At 43.1% G+C, this 19,644-nt stretch overlaps 1 protein-coding gene across 1 annotated transcript; it reads left to right on the forward strand.

The window, feature by feature from the left end:
• Positions 1-15,373: 15,373 nt before the first annotated feature.
• Positions 15,374-19,310, forward strand: IL1B (interleukin 1 beta). Its single transcript, XM_058194039.1, has 6 exons — positions 15,374-15,408; positions 15,631-15,682; positions 16,702-16,873; positions 17,591-17,761; positions 17,890-18,026; positions 18,866-19,310. The coding sequence occupies exons 2-6, from the start codon at positions 15,644-15,646 to the stop codon at positions 19,073-19,075; spliced, it is 729 nt and encodes a 242-aa protein (XP_058050022.1). The 5' UTR covers positions 15,374-15,408; positions 15,631-15,643; the 3' UTR covers positions 19,076-19,310.
• The last annotated feature ends 334 nt before the right edge of the window (positions 19,311-19,644 follow it).

The following is a 19,644-nucleotide window of genomic DNA, read 5'->3' on the forward strand; positions in this document are numbered from 1 at the left end:
TCAGCCAAACCCCTGAAAAAGCTGCCCTCAGAGAGGCTTCTTGGTATCAGGGGCTGCAAGGTGGATTTGCTTGCCTATGTTGGGTATCCTTGTGTTTTAATTTAATCTGATTTTATTTATTCAGTTCAGGAGCCGTCACACCAGAGGTGGGTTTCATCAGGTTCTGAACAGTTCTGGAGAACTGGTAGCAGAAATTTTGAGTAGTTCCGAGAACCGGCAAATAGCACCTCTGACTGGCCCGGCCCCCGTCTATTCTCTGCCTCCCAAGTCCCAGCTGATCGGGAGGAAATGGGGATTTTGCAGTAACCTTCCCCTGCCACGCCCACCAAGCTACACCCACAGAACCGGTAGTAAAAAAAATTTGAAACCCACCACTGCATCATACTAACTCCAGGTGTATATAAAAAAGGAAAGCAAAAACAGAAAGTAAACTATAATGAAATGATAAAAGAGAAATGATGGTGAATCCAGCTAATAACACATTGCAAAACGAATCCAAAGGGGCTGCAAACAGGAGAACAGGCAGCTCCTGAAGGCTCCTGGGAGTAGAGTTTCCTCTGTCTTGAAATGCCACCCGGTTAATGTCACCTTGCAGGAGAAAGCTTGACGGCTTAATTTCCCTCCTCTATTAGTTGGTTCTAAAAATTATGCTTTAAGCAGAAAACCACGGTTCCCTTCCCCAACAACAATAACAGAGTTGGAAGGGACCTTGGAGGTCTTCTAGTCCAACCCCCTGCCCAGGCAGGAAACCCTATACCACTTCGGACAAATGGTTCTCCAACATCTTCTTAAAAATTTCCAATGTTGGAGCATTTACAAATTCTGCAGGCAAGTTGTTCCACTCATTAATTGTTCTGACTGTCAGGAAATTTCTCCTTAGTTCTAAGTTGCTTCTCTCCTTGGTTAGTTTCCACCGATTGCTTCTTGTTCTACCCTCAGGTGCTTTGGAGAATAGCTTGACTCCCTCTTCTTTGTGGCAACCCCTGAGATATTGGAAGACTGCTATCATGTCTCCCCTAGTCCTTCTTTTCATTAAACTAGACATACCCAATTCCAGCAACCATTCTTTATATGTTTTAGCCTCCAGTCCCCTAATCACTTTTGTTGCTTTTCTCTGCACTCTTGCTAGAGTCTCAGCATCTTTTTGTGGTGACCAAAACTGGATGCAGTATTCCAAGTGTGGCCTTACCAAGGCATTATAAAGTGGCATTAACACTTCACGTGATCTTGATTCTATCCTTCTGTTTATGCAGCCTAGGACTATGTTGGCTTTTTTGGCAGCTGCTGCACATGGTTGGCTCATATCTAAATCTAAATCGCTGAGCCCAGAGTGGCCCCTATTTGCATTTACTCTTGAACCAAAATGACAAATACGTTAATGCAGCGATGGCCGAGGGGAAGAACATAGCTCAGTAGAATCACTTCCTGAGTGGCTCATTTCAACAGACTTTGCATTTAGGACAATACATTCATCCAGCAGAAAAGGAAAGTTCAAGCAGCATGTCCTCAAGGGTCTTTTGAAAGCCATGCAGAAGACAACTAAGAAGACAACAAATTCTTTCATTTGCTTTCCTGTGGGGGGAGGGGCTCAAAGAAAAAGTTCGAAAGGACAAAACTACAAGAACAGAAAAGAGCTTTACAATCCAAAACACAAGTCATGTTTTAGAGAGAGGGGAGCAAAGCTGGCTGAGGAACTCTCGGAGTTGAGGTCCACAAGTCTTAAAGGGACCAAGGTTGGAGAGCCCTGGACTAGACATACCCAATTCCCGTAACCGTTCTTTGTATGTTTTAACCTCCATCCCCCTAATCCTCTTGGTTGCTCTTCTCTGCACTCTTTCCAGAGTCTCAGCATCTTTTTTATATTGTAGTGACCAGAACTGGATGCAGAATTTCAAATGTGGTTTCATCAGTATGGTATAAAGTGGCCCTATCATTTCTGGATACTGGAACACCATCGCTTCTAGTTCACCCTGTTTGTTTCCCAAGTTTCGAGCATTTGTACATAAGCCTTTAAGACTTTTATGCCTGTCCATTGCACAAAAAGACTGTCCACAAGTCCTGGGGGAGATGGGATAATCTTTTTTTACACCAACCACAAGCTGACATTTCATTTTTTTTACTCTTAGCTGAGATATTATTTTTTTTCCTTTTAAGCTGAGATTTTGTTTTACTTTCCAAATTTTATTCATCTGTCATTTTCAGTACACACATGGATTACAAAACTATATCAAGAGGGCAACACCAAGATGAGCTGCAGAAGGGACCAGAAAGAGAACTTGAAGTCCTGGAACAAAGGTAAAATTTCCTGACAGCAAAGACATTTGACCAGGGGAAGAGCTGGACTTCAGAGGATGTGGGAGCCCATCGTTTGAGGTTTCTGAAAGGAGATTAGACAGACATTTGTCCAGAATGGTGTAAGTCCCTTCAGCTCTGTTATTCAGGGGTTCTGAGATCACATCTGCCAGCTCCTTCAGAACCTTGGGGTGTAATCCATCAGGTCCTGGTGATTTGAACTCATCTGAAAACTTGAAACTTTGAAAACTTACATTTTCTTGCCTATTCAAATAGAATAGAATAGAATAGAATAGAATAGAATAGAATAGAATTCTTTATTGGCCAATGTGATTGGACACACAAGGAATTTGTCTTTGGTGCATATATGCTCAGTGTACATAAAAGAAAAGATACCTTCATCAAGGTACAACACTTACAACACTTAATGACAGTCATAGGGTACAAATAAGCAATCAGGAAACAATTGATATCAATATAAATCGTAAGGATACAAGCAACAAAGTTACAGTCATACAATCATAAGTGGAAGGAGATGGATGATGGGAACGATGAGAAGATTAATAGTAGTGCAGATTCAGTAAATAGTCTGACAGTGTTGAGGGAATTATTTGTTTAGCAGAGTGATGGCGTTCGGGGGAAAACTGTTCTTGTGTCTAGTTGTTCTGGTGTGCAGTGCTCTATAGCGTCGTTTTGAGGGTAGGAGTTGAAACAATTTATGTCCAGGATGTGAGGGCTCTGTAAATATTTTCACGGCCCTCTTCTTGATTCGTGCAGTATACAGGTCCTCAACGGAAGGCAGGTTGGTAGCAATTATTTTTTCTGCAGTTCTAATTATCCTCTGAAGTCTGTGTCTGTCTTGTTGGGTTGCAGAACCGAACCAGACAGTTATAGAGGGGCAGATGACACCTCTATAACTTGCCCTTGATCGGCATTTCTGCTCTGTCTCCCATGGAGCTGCATTCTATGACTTCCTCCATTGATTAGCCAATCAGAAGAACGAGTAAACCCATTTCCAGCTGCAAGGGAACTCCAGGGAGCTGCCAGGCTCAGGCAGAGAAGCCAACAGTGGTTCCATTGACTCAACAGGGAAGCCATATAGTTTGGCTGCTCTGAATCACTTCCAGCTGTGGGAAGATGATTTCCAGCCACAAGGCAACCCTTACCTCATTGTATCTGCACTCAATGATCCATAAAGTATTGCAAATTGGCACCAGAGTTGTCTTTTCTTTTTATCTTTTCCACTTGATTTTTTATTTTGCATGCCTGGGAATAAGCGCTATCTTTCTTTATTGATCCATAAGCTGTTTGAGGAGCCTCTCTGGCTGAAGAGCATGTCTGAAATGTTTTCAATAAATAAAAGAAGAGTCCGTTGCATCTGAGCAAAGAGCCTGTGGTTGTTTAGAAAACATATTTAAAATATACCAAACCACATTTGTTCCGACATTTTACTTGGGTTGCTAATTGTTCACTTTGTCATTGCAACCAGCCTCCACAGAGTTCATTTTTATTTCCAGATCTTGGTGAGCCCATTTACCCTGTTTCCCCCAAAATAGACCTCCCCTGATAATAACCCCAATTGCGCTTTTGAGTGCATGGCAATAAGGCCAAGTGCTTATTTCAGGGTTCAAAAAAAATATATAAGACAGGGTCTTATTTTTGGGGAAACACGGTAAAGAGATTATCTTCCATGGTTATGCAACTCACCTGTAAGAAATTCCTTGAGGAAAGGAGTCAGGCTGGGCTTTGTCTGCAATGTTTCCTCCTCCTCTTCATTTTGGGAAAACGTTAAACAGGTTTACACCTAAAATTTCTGTTCCTAAAATTAAAACAAAGCAAAGTATAGCATTAGAATAGAATAGAATAGAATTTTTATTGGCCAAGTGTGATTGGACACACAAGGAATTTGTCTTGGTGCATATGCTCTCAGTGTACATAAAAGAAAAGATACGTTCATCAAGGTACAACATTTACAACACAATTGATGATCAATATAGCAATATAAATCATAAGGATTGCCAGCAACAAGTTATAGTCATACAGTCATAAGTGGAAAGAGATTGGTGATGGGAACTATGAAACGATTAATAGTAGTGCAGATTCAGTAAATAGTCTGACAGTGTTGAGGGAATTATTTGTTTAGCAGAGTGATGGATATTTAGGAATATTTAGAGGATCAGATAAGAGAATGTTATCTCTTATAGACGCTTGGACTCTTTGGTGCTCTCCACAGTTCAACCCTGAGCTACAGAGGTTCTCATGAGTGTTTAATACAACATGGGAGAAAATTACATAAAAGGGAGCCCTTGGGTTGTACCGAACACTGAGGTCAGACTTTAATAAAGATTCCTTATGTTGGAGCGCCCTCCTATGGTTTATACAAAAATGACATGTGTTAAAGAACGATGAAGGAAAGTGTTGAGCTTTATATGCATGAAAAGGATAAACCACCCAGCAATCAAAAAGAGACACCTGAAAGACATCTATAAAAATTAATCGGTAAAATAAACTGTCTTCCCAGATGTAGCAGAAAAAACAAAACCTGAATTTGAAGCACTGGGCGTCTGCCACCATCAACTCTATCATCCCCATTCCTTTCAGGGGACTTGAGTGAGTGGGCTTCTCCTGCCATTCTTCCTTCTCCCCTCCCCCCCCACTTCGATCTAGCCTGATTTTACTGCAACCAACTTCCTTGAGTGAAAGAACCTTTTGCTTTGATCTGATGGAGTCGAGGGTCTCTCTTTTCTAAGGGGCTCCAATTCATCTTCCCTTCTAATGGCCTCCAAAGGTTTTGCAGCCACGTAGCTTTCAGCCAATTTGGCTGCCCTTCGACCTGACTGCGAGTTTTGTTCTTGCACCCAAAACCTCACTTTGGTACGACTGCAGACACGGTTTCTTTCTCTTTTTTCCATAATTTTTTATTCTATTTTATAAACAAACAAACATTTAATACATCAGTCATTCGTTCTGTGTGACATCTCAGTATTTTCTTCATGGTTCCAGCTTTTTGTTGTTTCTTCTTTCTTCATTTCAATTTAATCTGTTACAATTTTTTCACAAGTACAATATTCTAATTATACCACTTTCTGAGATCTCGTCTGCCAGTTCCTTCAGGACCTTGGGGTGTAATCCATCCGGTCCTGGTGATTTGAACTCGTCTAGGGTAGACAGGTGTTCACTTATCATTTTCTTCCCTATTTTAACGTGTTCCTAATCTGTTTTTTGTGGTGCTGTTTTGATTTATTTATTTATTCATTTATTTATTTTTCAAGTACGTATTAGATAATATATATAAGTATAAGCATGAATTGAATACATAAAATGAATACAAATAAAGGGAACATTAGGCATGCTGGTGCTCTTATGCACGCCCCTTACAGATCTGGGGTGAGGTCAATAGTAGATAGTCTTAGGTTAAAATTTTGGGTGTTTTGGGATGAAATCACAGAGTCAGGTAGTGCATTCCAGGTATTGACCATTTGATGGTCAAGCATTTGATAGGTTGGACTGTTTTTTCCTTTCGTGTAAAGACAGATGCAAAAAACGGAGTTAAGTAGTTCTGCTTTCTCCCTGTTGCTTGTCACCTTCTTGCCACTTTCTCCCAGCAATGGACCAATTGTTTCCTTGACTTTTTTCTTGTTTTTAACATATGGGGAGAAGCTTTTTGTTGTTGTTGTTATTTTTTACTTTTGTTGCAAGCCTTTGTTTATTGTGAGCCTTAGCTTTCCTCACTTCATCTTTACAGACTTGGGCTATTTGCTGATATTTTGCCTTAGTTATTTGCCCCATTTTCCACTTTTTATACTTGTCCTTTTTGTCTTTCAATTTGTCAGAGAGTTCTTTATGCAGCCATGCTGGTTTCTTTTGAGACCTGTTATTTTTCTTCTTCACTGGTATTCTGCTAGACTGGGCTTTTATAATCTCACTTTTCAAAATTTCCTAAGCCCCTTCAGTTGTTTTCCCCTTGAGGATTCTCATCCATGGAATCCTTCCCAAGCTCTTTCTAAGTTTATTGAAATTAGCTCTTTTAAAGTCCAAGATTCTAGTTTGACTTTGTTCTACTACTTGTGCTTGCATAATGTTGAATTCCAATATTCCATCATCACTTGCCCCCAAGGTTCCTGTAGCTTCAACACCTTCTATCATTTCATCTCTGTTAGTGAGAATTAAGTCTTTTTTGGCCTTTGGGCTCTGATCAAGTGTGTATGTGTGTTTATGTTACCATTCAAAAGACAGATGAGAGACTCCCTAGGATCTCTTTCTTTATCTAATGGCCCCAACACCTGCCGGTAACACAACTGCTGTGAATTCCAGCCTCATCAGGAAAACACAAAGTTGTGTCTTCCAGTCAACCCATCCCATCCTTGGGGCAAAAGGCTGCTACTTCTAGAAACAGCCACTTTGGTCTAGTAGTGGCTGAGAGCACCTCAGTTTCTAGTCCTGCCTCAATCACAAGAGCAGCTGGTGACGTTGGGACAGGCCTCCAGCTCAGCACTAGGATGAAACCACTTCCAGAAATGGAGCCCTAGAAAAAGGCAAAGCTTCCTTGAAGACAAAAAAGAAAGAAAGAAAGACAGACAGACAGACAGAAAGAAAGAAAGAAAGAAAGAAAGAAAGAAAGAAAGAGAAGAAAGAAAAAAAGAAAAAAGAAGGCAGGCAGGCAGGCAGGCAGGCAGGCAGGAAGGATGGAAGGAAGGAAGGAAGGAAGGAAGGAAGGAAGGAAGGAAGGAAAGAAAGAAAGAAAGAAAGAAAGAAAGAAAGAAAGAAAGAAAGAAAGAAAGAAAGAAAATACTCCTAGGCTGCAGTAATCCTAAAAACTATTAGATGGGAGCAGAATTGGAGTTTTTATGTATTTCTGCCTAGGGATCATATCTTGATTTTTTTCAGTTTACTGTATGTTTAAACTTAACCACAGCCTAAAGGTGCCTTACAGCATTTCCCCCCCTCCCCCCACACACATCTTATAACTTTCCTTTTGTCTCCTACTTGGACCAGTTGCCTTTAGATATTCTGGCATTAAAGTCCTGGTTTTCCCATCAACAAGAAATCATGGCAGTTTTATGGAGACACTTCATTGACCCATTCAAAGACTCATAGGATTGGAAGGGGACTTCTATCCCAACCCCCTGCTCAAGGCAGGAGACCTTATACCATCATTGTCAAGTTGTTGTCCAATCTTTTCTTAAAGACCACAGCCAACAACCCTGGGAGTGAGGACGTTCCACTGATTAATTGTTTTCAATGTCAGAAAATTTCCCCTTAGTTCTAGGTTGGATCTCTCTTTGATAAGCTTCCACTCATTACTTCTTGTCCTTTCTCAGGTGCTTTGGAGAATAAGTCAGTCTTAAGAGTCCTCTAATGACAGTTCCTCAAGTATTGGAAGGTGGCTGTCGTGTCACCTCTAAACTTTCTCTTCGTTAGACTGGATACACCCATTTCCTGCAACCCTTCATCGTATTTTTTAGCCTCCAGTCCCCCAATCATATTTGTTGCTCTTCTCTGCACTCTTTCTCCAAGCGTGGTCTCACTAGTGCAGTATAAAGTGTTACTGTGACTTCTTGTGATCTTGATTCTATCCCTTGGTTGATGCCATTAGGGACTGCAATATCTTTTTTGGCAGCTGCAGCTCATATCTAAGTGATTGTCCATTAGGATTCCTAGATCCCTCTCACAATTACTGCTATTGAGCCAGGTAGCACCTGTTCTATACCTGTGCATTTGTTTTTTCTTGCCTAAGTGTAAAACGTCTATGGAAACTCTGTGTCTATGGAGATTCTCAGTCATCCAGGTCATGGTTGTCCCAAAGGTGGTTTTCAAGAGGCAACTGGACTTTCTGGTTTTTTTCTTTGAAGGCTAAAGGCTAAAAGAATGCAAATGACCAGCTGTCTGCAAGGAGTATAAATCCTTCCAGTCCCCACCATCCAGTCAGACCTGGAGGAGCTTCTTGGATGAGAAGCGAAACGTCTTCAAAGAAAAACTAGAAAGTCCAGTTGCCTCTTGAAAAAGCACCTTAGGGACATCGATGGAGATTCTCAATCATCCAGGTCACGGATGATGATGCTTGTTCAAGAGGCAACTGGACTATGTTTTTTTCCTTGAGGAAGAAGACAAGTTGCTTCTCGTCCAAGAAGCTTCATCAGTTCTGCCTGGATGGTGGTGGTGGGAGGATGGAAGGGTTAGTTCAGACAGGAGGTGTAAGTATAAAACCTAACTTTTCTCTCCATTGAATTTCATTTTCTTAGATAGGGCCACTGTTCCAGTCTGTGGAGATCCATCTGTATCCTAGGGCTATCTTCTGGGTGTTGGCTATTCCTGCCAGCTTAGTGCTGTCTGCAAATTTAATGACTTCCTTGTCTATTTCCTCATCTCTGTCTTTCGGTCAGTTTTGAAGCCAAATTTTATTTTATTTTATTTTATTTTATTTATTTATTTATTTTGTCGAGTACATATTGATAATAATAATAATAATAATAATAATAATAATAATAATAATAATAATAATAATAATAATAATAATAATAATAATAATAATAATATTTTAATTTGTATACCGCCCTTCTCCCGAAGGACTCAGGGCGGTGAACAGGCAAATAAAATATAAATACACACAATAATTAAAAACAACCCTTAAAAAACTAATTTAAATGCCCAAAATGATTAAAAAACATACTCCCCCGTAAAATAACACAATTTTAAAACCCATCCAGTAAAAATAAAAATCAGGCTAGTCCAGCCATATGAAATAAGTAAGTTTTAAGTTCGCGGCGAAAGGTCCTAAGGTCAGGTAATTGTCGAAGTCCGAGGGGAAGTTCGTTCCACAGGTAGGAGCCCCCACAGAGAAGGCCCTCCCCCTGGGGGCCGCCAGTCGACACTGTTTGGCTGACGGCACCCTGAGGAGTCCCTCTCTGTGGGAGCGTACCGGACGATGGGAGATAGAAGCCGGCAGTAGGCGGTCCCGTAGATAGCCCGGTCCTAAGCCATGGAGCGCTTTAAAGGTGGTAACCAATACCTTGAAGCGCACCCGGAAAGCAACAGGTAGCCAGTGCAGTCTGCGCAGGATAGGTGTTATGTGGGAGCTCGAGACGCTCCTCAATAACCAGCGCAGCCGCGTTCTGAACTAGCTGAAGTCTCCGGTGCTCTTCAAGGGAGCCCCATGTGAGAGCATTGCAGTAGTCCAGGCGAGAGGTAACGAGCATGAGTGACTGTGCATAAGGCATCCCGGTCCAGGAAGGGACGCAACTGGCGGATCAGGCGAACCTGATAAAATGCTCTCCTGGAGACGGTCGCCAAATGGTCTTCAAAGGACAACCGACCATCCAGGAGCACGCCCAAGTTGCGTACCTTCTCCATCGGGGCCAATGATTCACCCCCGACAGACAGCCGCATCTGCAGCTGACTGTACCGAGGTGCCGGCATCCACAGCCACTCCGTCTTGGAGGGATTAAGTTTGAGCCTGTTCCTCCCCATCCAGACCCGTACGGCTTCCAGACACCGGGACAGCACTTCGACAGCTTCACTGGGGTGGCCCGGGGTGGAAAAGTACAGCTGGGTGTCATCAGCGTACAGTTGGTATCTCACCCCAAAGCCACTGATGATCTCACCCAGCGGCTTCATATAGATGTTGAACAGGAGGGGTGAGAGAATCGACCCCTGCGGCACCCCACACATGAGGCACCTTGGAGTCGATCTCTGCCCCCCTGTCAACACCGTCTGCATCCGATCAGAGAGGTAGGAGGAGAACCACCGATAAACGGTGCCTCCCACTCCCAACCCCTCCAACCGGCGCAGCAGGATACCATGGTCGATGGTATCAAAAGCCGCTGAGAGGTCTAATAGGACCAGGGCAGAGGAGTAACCCCTATCCCTGGCCCTCCAGAGATCATCCACCAGTGCGACCAGTGCGACTATATATTAGATAATATATATAAGAATAAGCATGAATATTAGATAATATATTTCCTTTCATTATATCTAATAATATAGATATTAATTAATATAGTTATTACATACTTATGCTCATATATATGCTTATATATTATAAGTTGTTACATGGCAATGCTTATATATACTGTTGTGACAATATATTATATATATATAAGAATAAGCATGAATTGAATACAATTAAAGGGAACATTAGGACAGGGATGGTAGGCACGCTGGTGCTCTTATGCATGTCTCTTACAGACCTCTTAGGAATGGGGTGAGGTCAACAGTAGATAGTCTTAGGTTAAAGTTTTGAGGGTTTTGGGATGAGATCACAGAGTCAGGTAGTGCATTCCAGGCATTAACAACTCTGTTGCTGAAGCCTCTGGTGGCTCAGCAGACTAAGTCTGTCTATTATTAACACAGTTGCTTGCAATTACTGCAAGTTCAAGTCCCACCAGGCCCAAGGTTGACTCAGCCTTCCATCCTTTATAAGATAGGTAAAATGAGGACCCAGATTGTTGGGGGCAATAAAAGTTGACTTTGTATATCATATACAAATGGATGAAGACTATTGCTTAACATAATGTAAGCCGCCCTGAGTCTTCGGAGAAGGGCGGGATATAAATTCAAATATTTTTTTTTTTTTTTAAAAGTCATATTTTCTGCAATCGAGTTTGGAGCAGTTCACTTTAAGTTTGTATCTCTTGTGTGCTTGTGTATTGTTGTGGTTGAAGCTGAAGTAGTCATTGACAGGTAGGACATTGTAGCAAATGATTTTATGAGCTACGCTTAGGTCATACCGAAGGCAGCGTAGTTCTAAATTTTCTAAACCCAGAATTTCAAGTCTGGTGGCATAAGGTATTTTGTTGCGAGCGGAGGAGTGGAGGACTCTTCTTGTGAAATATTTCTGGACACGCTCAATTGTAGTAATGTCTGATATGCAGTGCAGGTTCCAGACAGATGAGCTGTATTTGAGAATTAGTCTACCAAATGTTTTGTATGCACTAATTAGTAGTGTAATATTACTGGAGAAGAAGCTATGCAAGATTAGGTTTATAACCTTTAATGTCTTTTTGGCAATGTTGTTACAGTGGGCTTTGGCACTTACATCTTTTGATATGAGTACTCCAAGATCCTTGACAGAGTGAGGGTCATCTATAAGGTCATGTCCACTTAGCTTGTATTTTGTGTTCTGATTCTTTTTGCCAATGTGTAAGACAAAGCATTTGTTGGTTGAGATTTGGAGTTTTGACCACTTGTCTGTTTGACAGGAATGCAGTTATCCAATTATGGAGGGGTCCGGAGATGCCATAGGATTTTAGTTTTAGAAGTAGTTTGTCATGAACCACTGAATCAAAGACTTTACAGAAGTCTGTGTAAATTGCATCTATTGCTTTGCCCTGATCAAGATTTGTAGTCCATATGTTTTTGCAGTGTAGAAGTTGTAGATTACAGGATAATTACTCTATATAATAACTCTGAAGAGAAGGAAACTTCTTATGTGTGAGAGAGAAATTAGGTTAATCTTTCTACCTGCCTTTGGTTTTGAGAGAGGATGAAATGTCTGGCCCATTCAACCAGAATATTTCTAAACTCTGGGTATTATGCTGGGAAATTTGATGATGAAAGGGTGTTAAGAAGCAATAGCCATTATTCATAGGGCGGTAATTCACAACAAAAAGTGTGCATTCTCTCACATGCACACTTCCTCTTCCTCTTTCCACTCACGTCATGTGGAGGGGGGGAGGGGCGTTCCCTCAGACTGACAAGCAAGGTGTACTTAAAAGAGCATTGAAAAAGGATGGATTTGACACCTGAGGCCTTTTCTGGATTTGGAGTGGAACAGGACTTGGAGCTGATGTTGCGGAGCGGATGGTGAGAGTAAAACCACCCAGGAAGGAAGCCAAGCAAAGACAATGACTCAGAGCAGAAATCTTCTTCCTATCAAAACCACGAGTGACGCCACCACAAGTCTCAACCTGGGAATGCCCAGAGGCGATTCCAGTCCTGCTGACAGCTTCACGCCCCAAGCGCAGCTCCTGAGATTGAGGCCTTTGACCCAGAAAATCCGAGGACAGGAGGGCAGCTGGTGAATCAGCGGTGAAAGTCTCCCAGGCTGGAGCACCAGCCTCGAGGAGCTCCGACGAGTATTTGTATTTGTATTTGTACAAGATAGCAGATATAAATATAAACATGGATATGAACAAAAGAAATGAATACAAATAAATGGGGACAATAGGACAGGGACGGTAGGCACGCTGGTGCGCTTATGCACACTCCTTTTACGGACCTCTTAGGAATGGGGTGAGGTCCACGGTAGACAGTTAAAGTTATGGGGGTTTGAGGATGTAACAACAGACTCAGGTAGTGCATTCCAGGCATTGACCACTCTGTTGCTCAAGTCATATTTTCTGCAGTCGAGTTTGGAGCGGTTTATCTTGAGTTTGTATCTATCTAACAAACAGGAAGCAGCAGGTGAAGCTAAGCAAGATCACATCAAATACCTGTACAATTAGCACAGGGGCGCCCCAAGGCTGTGTGCTCTCCCCACTTCTCTTCTCTCTGTATACCAATGACTGCATCTCCAATGATCCATTTGTTAAGCTACTGAAGTTCGCAGATGACACAACAGTGATTGGTCTCATTCGAGACAATGACGAATCCGCATATAGACGAGAGGTCAAACGACTAGCCTTGTGGTGCAACCAAAACAATCTGGAACTGAACACACTCAAAACCGTAGAAATGGTGGTAGACTTTAGGAAAAACCCTTCCATACTTCCACCTCTCACAATACTTGACAACACAGTATCAACAGTAGAAACCTTCAAATTTCTGGGTTCTATCATATCGCAAGATCTCAAATGGACAGCTAACATCAAAAACATCATTAAAAAGGACAACAAAGAATGTTCTTTCTGCCAACTCAGTAAGCTCAAACTGCCCAAGGAGCTGCTGATCCAATTCTACAGAGGAATTATTGAGTCTGTCATTTGCACCTCTATAACTGTCTGGTTCGGTTCTGCAACCCAACAAGAAAAACACAGACTTCAGAGGATAATTAGAACTGCAGAAAAAATAATTGCTACCAACTTGCCTTCCATTGAGGACCTGTATACTGCACGAATCAAGAAGAGGGCCGTGAAAATATTTGCAGATCCCTCGCATCCTGGACATAAACTGTTTCAACTCCTACCCTCAAAACGACGCTATAGAGCACTGCACACCAGAACAACTAGACACAAGAACAGTTTTTTCCCGAAGGCCATCACTCTGCTAAACAAATAATTCCCTCAACACTGTCAGACTATTTACTGAATCTGCACTACTATTAATCGTTTCATAGTTCCCATCACCAATCTCTTTCCACTTATGACTGTATGACTATAACTTGTTGCTGGCAATCCTTATGATTTATATTGATATATTGATCATCAATTGTGTTGTAAATGTTGTACCTTGATGAACGTATCTTTTCTTTTATGTACACTGAGAGCATATGCACCAAGACAAATTCCTTGTGTGTCCAATCACACTTGGCCAATAAAATTCTATTCTATTCTATTCTATTCTATTGTTTGCCCGTGTATTATTGAGGTTGAAGCTGAAGAACTCGTTGACAGGTAAGATGTTGTAGCAGATAATTTTGTGTACTGTGCTTAGATCATACCACAGGCGGCGCAGTTCCAGATTGTCCAAGCCCAAAATTTCAAGTCTGGTGGCATAAGGGATTCTATTGTGAGTAGAGGAGTGGAGGACTCTTCTTGTGAAGTACCCCTGGTCGTGCAATTTCACCACAATCAATCATATTAATGTCCAATATACAGTGTGGATTCCAGGCAGATGAGCTGTATTTGAGAATTGGTCTGGCAAAGGTTTTGTGTCGGGAGCTGCCCCATCTCCTCCCTCTGGTTGCTAGTTGCATAAATGTACCTTTACATTTAGATTTCAGTTTTTTTTCCCCAATTGAAAATAGCCCTAAACATGAAGCCAAAAAGAAAGATGGTGCCTATATTAGCCTTTACAAATACTTGCATTTGTTTGTTTGTTTGCTTGCTTGTTTATCTTTCACATTACTGAATGTCCCATTTCCCTCAAAACGGGATTCTGGGCCACATTGTGCTGTTGACTCCCACACAGGAATTTTACTTTGTAGAGAAAGCCTCAATCTGTGGAGCCCTGGTCGTGCAATTTCACAACAATCTAATTACTCTTTTTACAGGATAAATGGGTCAGCTACAAAAAGTTATAATCTGGACCAATGATTGGACTTCGTGTTCCATCATTCAGTCTTGCCCAATGAATCCAACTACAGTCCTACCCGTATTTCTAATAGAAGTCCACAAAGGATGCTACTATCTGACAAGTAATCTAGGAGTGGGTTGTAATCAGTTGGGAGCATGTTTCATTCCAGTGAGGAATTTCAGGAATGGGGCCAGGACAGAACAAACAAACAAATACTTCCTCCTAATTCATGCAAAGCTAAATTCTGCTGTATGAGGCTCACCCAAGGCAGCTTCTGCCTACGATTGCAAATCTAGCAGATTTAAGGCCATCTCGGCTAGCTTGACCCCGACATGATGAGGATACTACGGAATAATACAACGGCCTCCACTGATGCCAGCAGCACTTTGGCACTTGGCAGTCAACGCAGCTGTTTCAGCAATGATGTGAGTGATGTCACACGGCCCAAGGACAGGAAACGCTTCAATGGCTGCAATCTCCAGGCCTGCAACCGAGTGTGTCTCCAACAGGCCATCTCCAGCAATGGAAGAGTGAAGGCAGAAGTCCCTGAGCTGGATGCCCTGGTCTGCTGCTTGCAAGGCCCCAGAGGCATCTCTTGACTACGCTGAACTGACTGGGCAAGGAGTCCCTCCCTTGGCAATTAACTCATCTTTCGCGAGCAGTTTCACACCGAATATCCAAACATGCATCATCGCTTTCAATAATTCCCCAGATGTCAAATTTTTTATGCAAAGTTGTATTGTATTTAAGGATTTCTCCATTTTCACAATCGACCGCATCCTGTTCTTAGAAGCTCCTGGGAGGGGAAGTTTGCATGAGAGAAACTTCCGCCCCCCCCCCTCCCACAACCTGCCACAACCTATATAAGGGCTATCCGGGGAGAGCCGAGGCCAGTCTGAAGAGGATCAGAGGATCGGGAAAGAATCTGCAAATCTTTTTCTGCAGGTACGAAGTTTACCCTGAATTGTCTGTCTCTGTGTTTGCCTTTTCATGTTTGCTCTAGATAGCAAAGCAAAAGCCTCATCTGGACAATCAAGTGAAAGTCGCACTTTAATAAACACATCTGTAATCTCTGACTCCAGGAGTTCTTCTGCTCTAATCGTGACAAGCTGACTGTCAAAGATAAGGGAAAAGATCTGACTCACTTTTCTTTCTTGTGCCTCACAGCAGCAGCAGCAAGATGCAGTTCTGTGCAGCGGAGCAGCCGTACCTGACAAAGGTAAGACGCTCAAGCATCTTCTTCTGGAACACAGCTCTGCTGGTCAGACAAGGACTTTTGGCGCTTCCTTCATCCGCATTCGGCTAAAATTGCAAATCTGGTCATTTCCAAGCCATCTTGAGCTCCAATGTGTATCTGGAGCTCAGCTGAAGCTCTTTAACCTGATGGACCTGCCATTCCTCTTTTTCAGCCTCTCCTTGTTCCTGGGGAAGAATGGGGAAGAGGAAAATGCCCAGGCCAGGATTAGGCTCGGCATCTAAGGAACTTGATTGGTTACGTTTCAGATTCCAAGTATTGTCAAAATCCCCCATCACTGGAATCGTGATAACTTGACCAAAAAAAAAAAAAAAAAGCAAATGATTCTAAGTCCCACAATATTCCTGGTGGCCACTTCAGCCATCATGTCTTATTGCTAAAAGCCACAATCCGCCACAATCAGGGATCTAACTTTCTGAAAGTGTGAATTGCCAGGCTTCAGCTGAAGGACTTGCAGTAATTATCTTCTTTTTTTAACCTGCTGTCATATTTACTGTCTGTGAAGAGGCACCTTAATGTGTCCGTGTGTGTGTGTTAGATATAGATCACTGAGTTTATAAAAATGATAGCTGTATTTTATCTTCCTTTTTTTTAAATTTGAATTTATATCCCGCCCTTCTCCAAAGACTCAGGGCGGCTTACACTATGTCAAGCAATAGTCTTCATCCATTTGTATATTATATACAAAGTCAACTTTTATTGCCCCCAACAATCTGGGTCCTCATTTTACCTACCTTATAAAGGATGAAAGGCTGAGTCAACCTTGGGCCTGGTGGGACTTGAACCTGCAGTAATTGCAAGCAGCTGCTGTTAATAACAGACTGTCTTAGCAGTCTGAGCCACCAGAGGCCCATATTCCTGGGATTCAGGTTTGAAGGAAGTTGGATGGGAAAGACCTTTGCTCCTCTGCTCCTTCATGGTGGGCACCTTTTAAAAGAGCAAACTTTTATAAAAACCTTCAGCTCATTTCTGTTTTGCCACAGAACACCTTCTGCGCCAGTGAGATGGATGTCCAGGTAGCAGTGACCAAAAATGAACCCATGAAGAGCTTCAGGAAGGCTGTGCTGATTGTCATTGCGACCGAGAGCATGAAGAAATCTTCTCCCAGGCTCTTCTCGGATGAGGACCTAATGGACATTTTAAGCACGATCTTAGGTAGAGTTTGCAGCATCAAATGCCTACTTTATGTTTTGTGGCTGTAAGAAATCCCGCCCAGCAGAATGTTGTTTCTCAGGCTCAACAAGCAGTAGGACAAATTTTGAGAACCAAATTTGAAGCACAGAAGTTCACGCTGCCTTTGTCCTGTGTGCTTTTACCAAACAGCAGCAAGCTGTAGAATATACAGTCTGGAACATAGTCATCAAGGATTGCTCCAATGACTTCAATGATCGTTACCCTGGAGCACATAGATTCAACTTGCAAAACGAGTGAATGTTAGGAAAAAGTATCTGACAGCCGAATGTTTAGGGTTTTCTGCAGGGGTCTCCAACCTTGGCAACTTTAAGGCTTGTGGACTTCAACTCCCAGAATTCCTCAGGTTCTTCTGAGGAATTCTGGGAGCTGAAGTCCACAAGCCTTAAAGTTACCAAGGTTGGAGACCCCTGCTCTAGAGGGCTAGACAAATTATCTATTTTGTGGAGAAATAATTCTATTTAAACTATGAGAGTGAACGAGGAGCTTTTCCCAAACTTGTCCTCTCCATCACCTAACAGTTCTTGGCTAGCAGGCTCAGCTGCTGTTGGAGGAGGGGAGTCAGAATCCCCAAAGTCCCTTTGGCTGAACTGGTGGGTGATTTGGTAATGGCAACATCAACAGTTGCCTTAAGTGGGGACTGAATAAGTCAAATGAGAATGTTGTTTTCCCCCTGTTCAGAACCAGTCACTTTTGAAATCTACGGGCACACAGAAGCCACTAATTCCATCTATCACTTCTGGAGGGATATCGTCTACAACATCCAAGACTCTGACCACAAGTCCCTCGTCTTCAAGGAGCCCGCACAGTTGGTGGCCATGCATCTTCAGGGTCCCAACATTGAGCAAGCAGGTGAAGCCCAGTTGCTACCTCTCCCTTGCCAGGCTGAATTAGGGAGCAACCCAGCCTGTGCGTTTCGTCTTCTCTGTGTTAAGCCAAACAGGAAGTGATCCTTTTCACCACTGTTTTTGTTTTTTCAGTGAAATTAAAAATGTCTGTGTATCGTCCAAAAATCGAGGCTGGAACTTCAAAGATCCCTGTGGCCTTGAGCATCCAGAAGGGGAAGCTTTATGTCTCTTGCGTATGGAAAGAGGGACAGGCAGTGCTGCAGTTGGAGGTCAGTTGCTCTGTTGGGTTTTTTTGAAGTGCAACCACGGGACAGAATAACAGAGTTGGAGGTCTTCTGGTGACTTAAAATGGGTCTTAAATCCAAGCAGGCTTAGCCTGACGAGGGGGATGGTGCCCATTTCTAGCTCTTCTTCTTCCCTCTTTCTCTGAATAATCAGTGTGTGTTGGGGGGCCCCTCCCCCTCTCCTAAGGGACAGGCAGCCCAGGACTCTGGCAAGTAGAGCAATGGCGATGAACACCAAGAAGGCTAATGACCAAACCTGGAAAGCCCCAGTTATACCCAGCTTGGAGTGATGGCTCTTGGGGGGTGGGGGGGCTGTGAGGCTATGGGGTTCCATGAGGTTCAACAGAAGGTGAATCTGCGGTTAGAACAGTGCAGGGAAGGCCATAAAACCAGAGAGTTTGGTTGAAAAATCAAGTCAGCCCAAACGTCGTCCAACTGTTTCTTTCTGCAAGGCAACACAACACTTTAGTGGGTGAATGTTTGGGGATCCAGCACTGAAAGACAACCAAGAAACAGTCAATATTTTGCTTGAGCAGGGATTGGACTAGAAGACCGCCAATGTCCCTTCCAACACTGTTATTCTGTACTTCAGAAGTCTTTGGGGGGCTAAAGCAGGACTCTCCAACCATGGTACCTTTAAGCCTGGCGGACTTCAACTCCCAAAATTCCCCAGCCAAGAGTTGAAGTCCGCCAGGCTTAAAGGTGCCAAAGTTGGAGACCCCTGGGCTAAAGCAAGCCCACTACCCTCGATATAAGCCCAAATGTAGACCATCCACTCCTCCTAGGCTGCGTTCTGAGAGTTAACCCAGGTTTCTCTCCTGCAGGAAGCCACCATCCAAGGGAACCTGGACAAATCTCAGCTGGGCCGTTTCCTATTCTTCAAAATCGAGAGCGGAAAGCACACGAGGTTCGAATCAGCCGAGTGCCCCGGATGGTTCATCTGCACGTCCACCCAGTCTGAGGAGGCCGTTGCTGTGACGAAGCAGCCCGGAGGCCCTCAGGTCATTGTGGATTACAGCCTCACCAGCCCGTGAGCAGAGGCTGCCCTGCCCTGCTGCAGACTTTGCAAGTGTCCCAGACATCTTGGACAAGTGTCCAACATAGGGTTGTCCCCATTGTCGGGGACTTTTGCTTCGGCGGGAAAGTCTTAGTACCGAGATACAAACTGAGGGGAGGGGGGGTAATATTTAATGTACATAGTTATTAATAATTTAATAAATATTTGCCAGTTTTTTTACCAGTTTATATGATGATAAATTAAGTTTTATATTGAAGCCTTTGTTAATAATTTAATAAATAATTTATGACAGATTGAAAATTTGTAATCAATTTGTATGGCGAATCTCTCATTCTTTCTGCTCTGAATTAAGAGTGGGGGGAGACGCCAGCCAGCAGCTGGGGGCCGAAAGAGGCTCCTTGGGGAGGGGCACCTTGCTCCACCAAGGTCTTGCTTGGCTTGACACCCCCCAAGAGTGAGGCCACGGCTGCCTCTGGGCCAGGTGGGGCCAGGTGGAGAAAAGCCGTTGTCCAAATGGGGGAAGAGGCACAACCCTGCATTCCAGCCAGCAGGTGTCCTCCTCCTCCTCCAGCCAAGCGTCGAATT

Source organism: Ahaetulla prasina, chromosome 9 (genome assembly GCF_028640845.1).
Source record: "Ahaetulla prasina isolate Xishuangbanna chromosome 9, ASM2864084v1, whole genome shotgun sequence".
Lineage (NCBI taxonomy): Eukaryota > Metazoa > Chordata > Lepidosauria > Squamata > Colubridae > Ahaetulla > Ahaetulla prasina.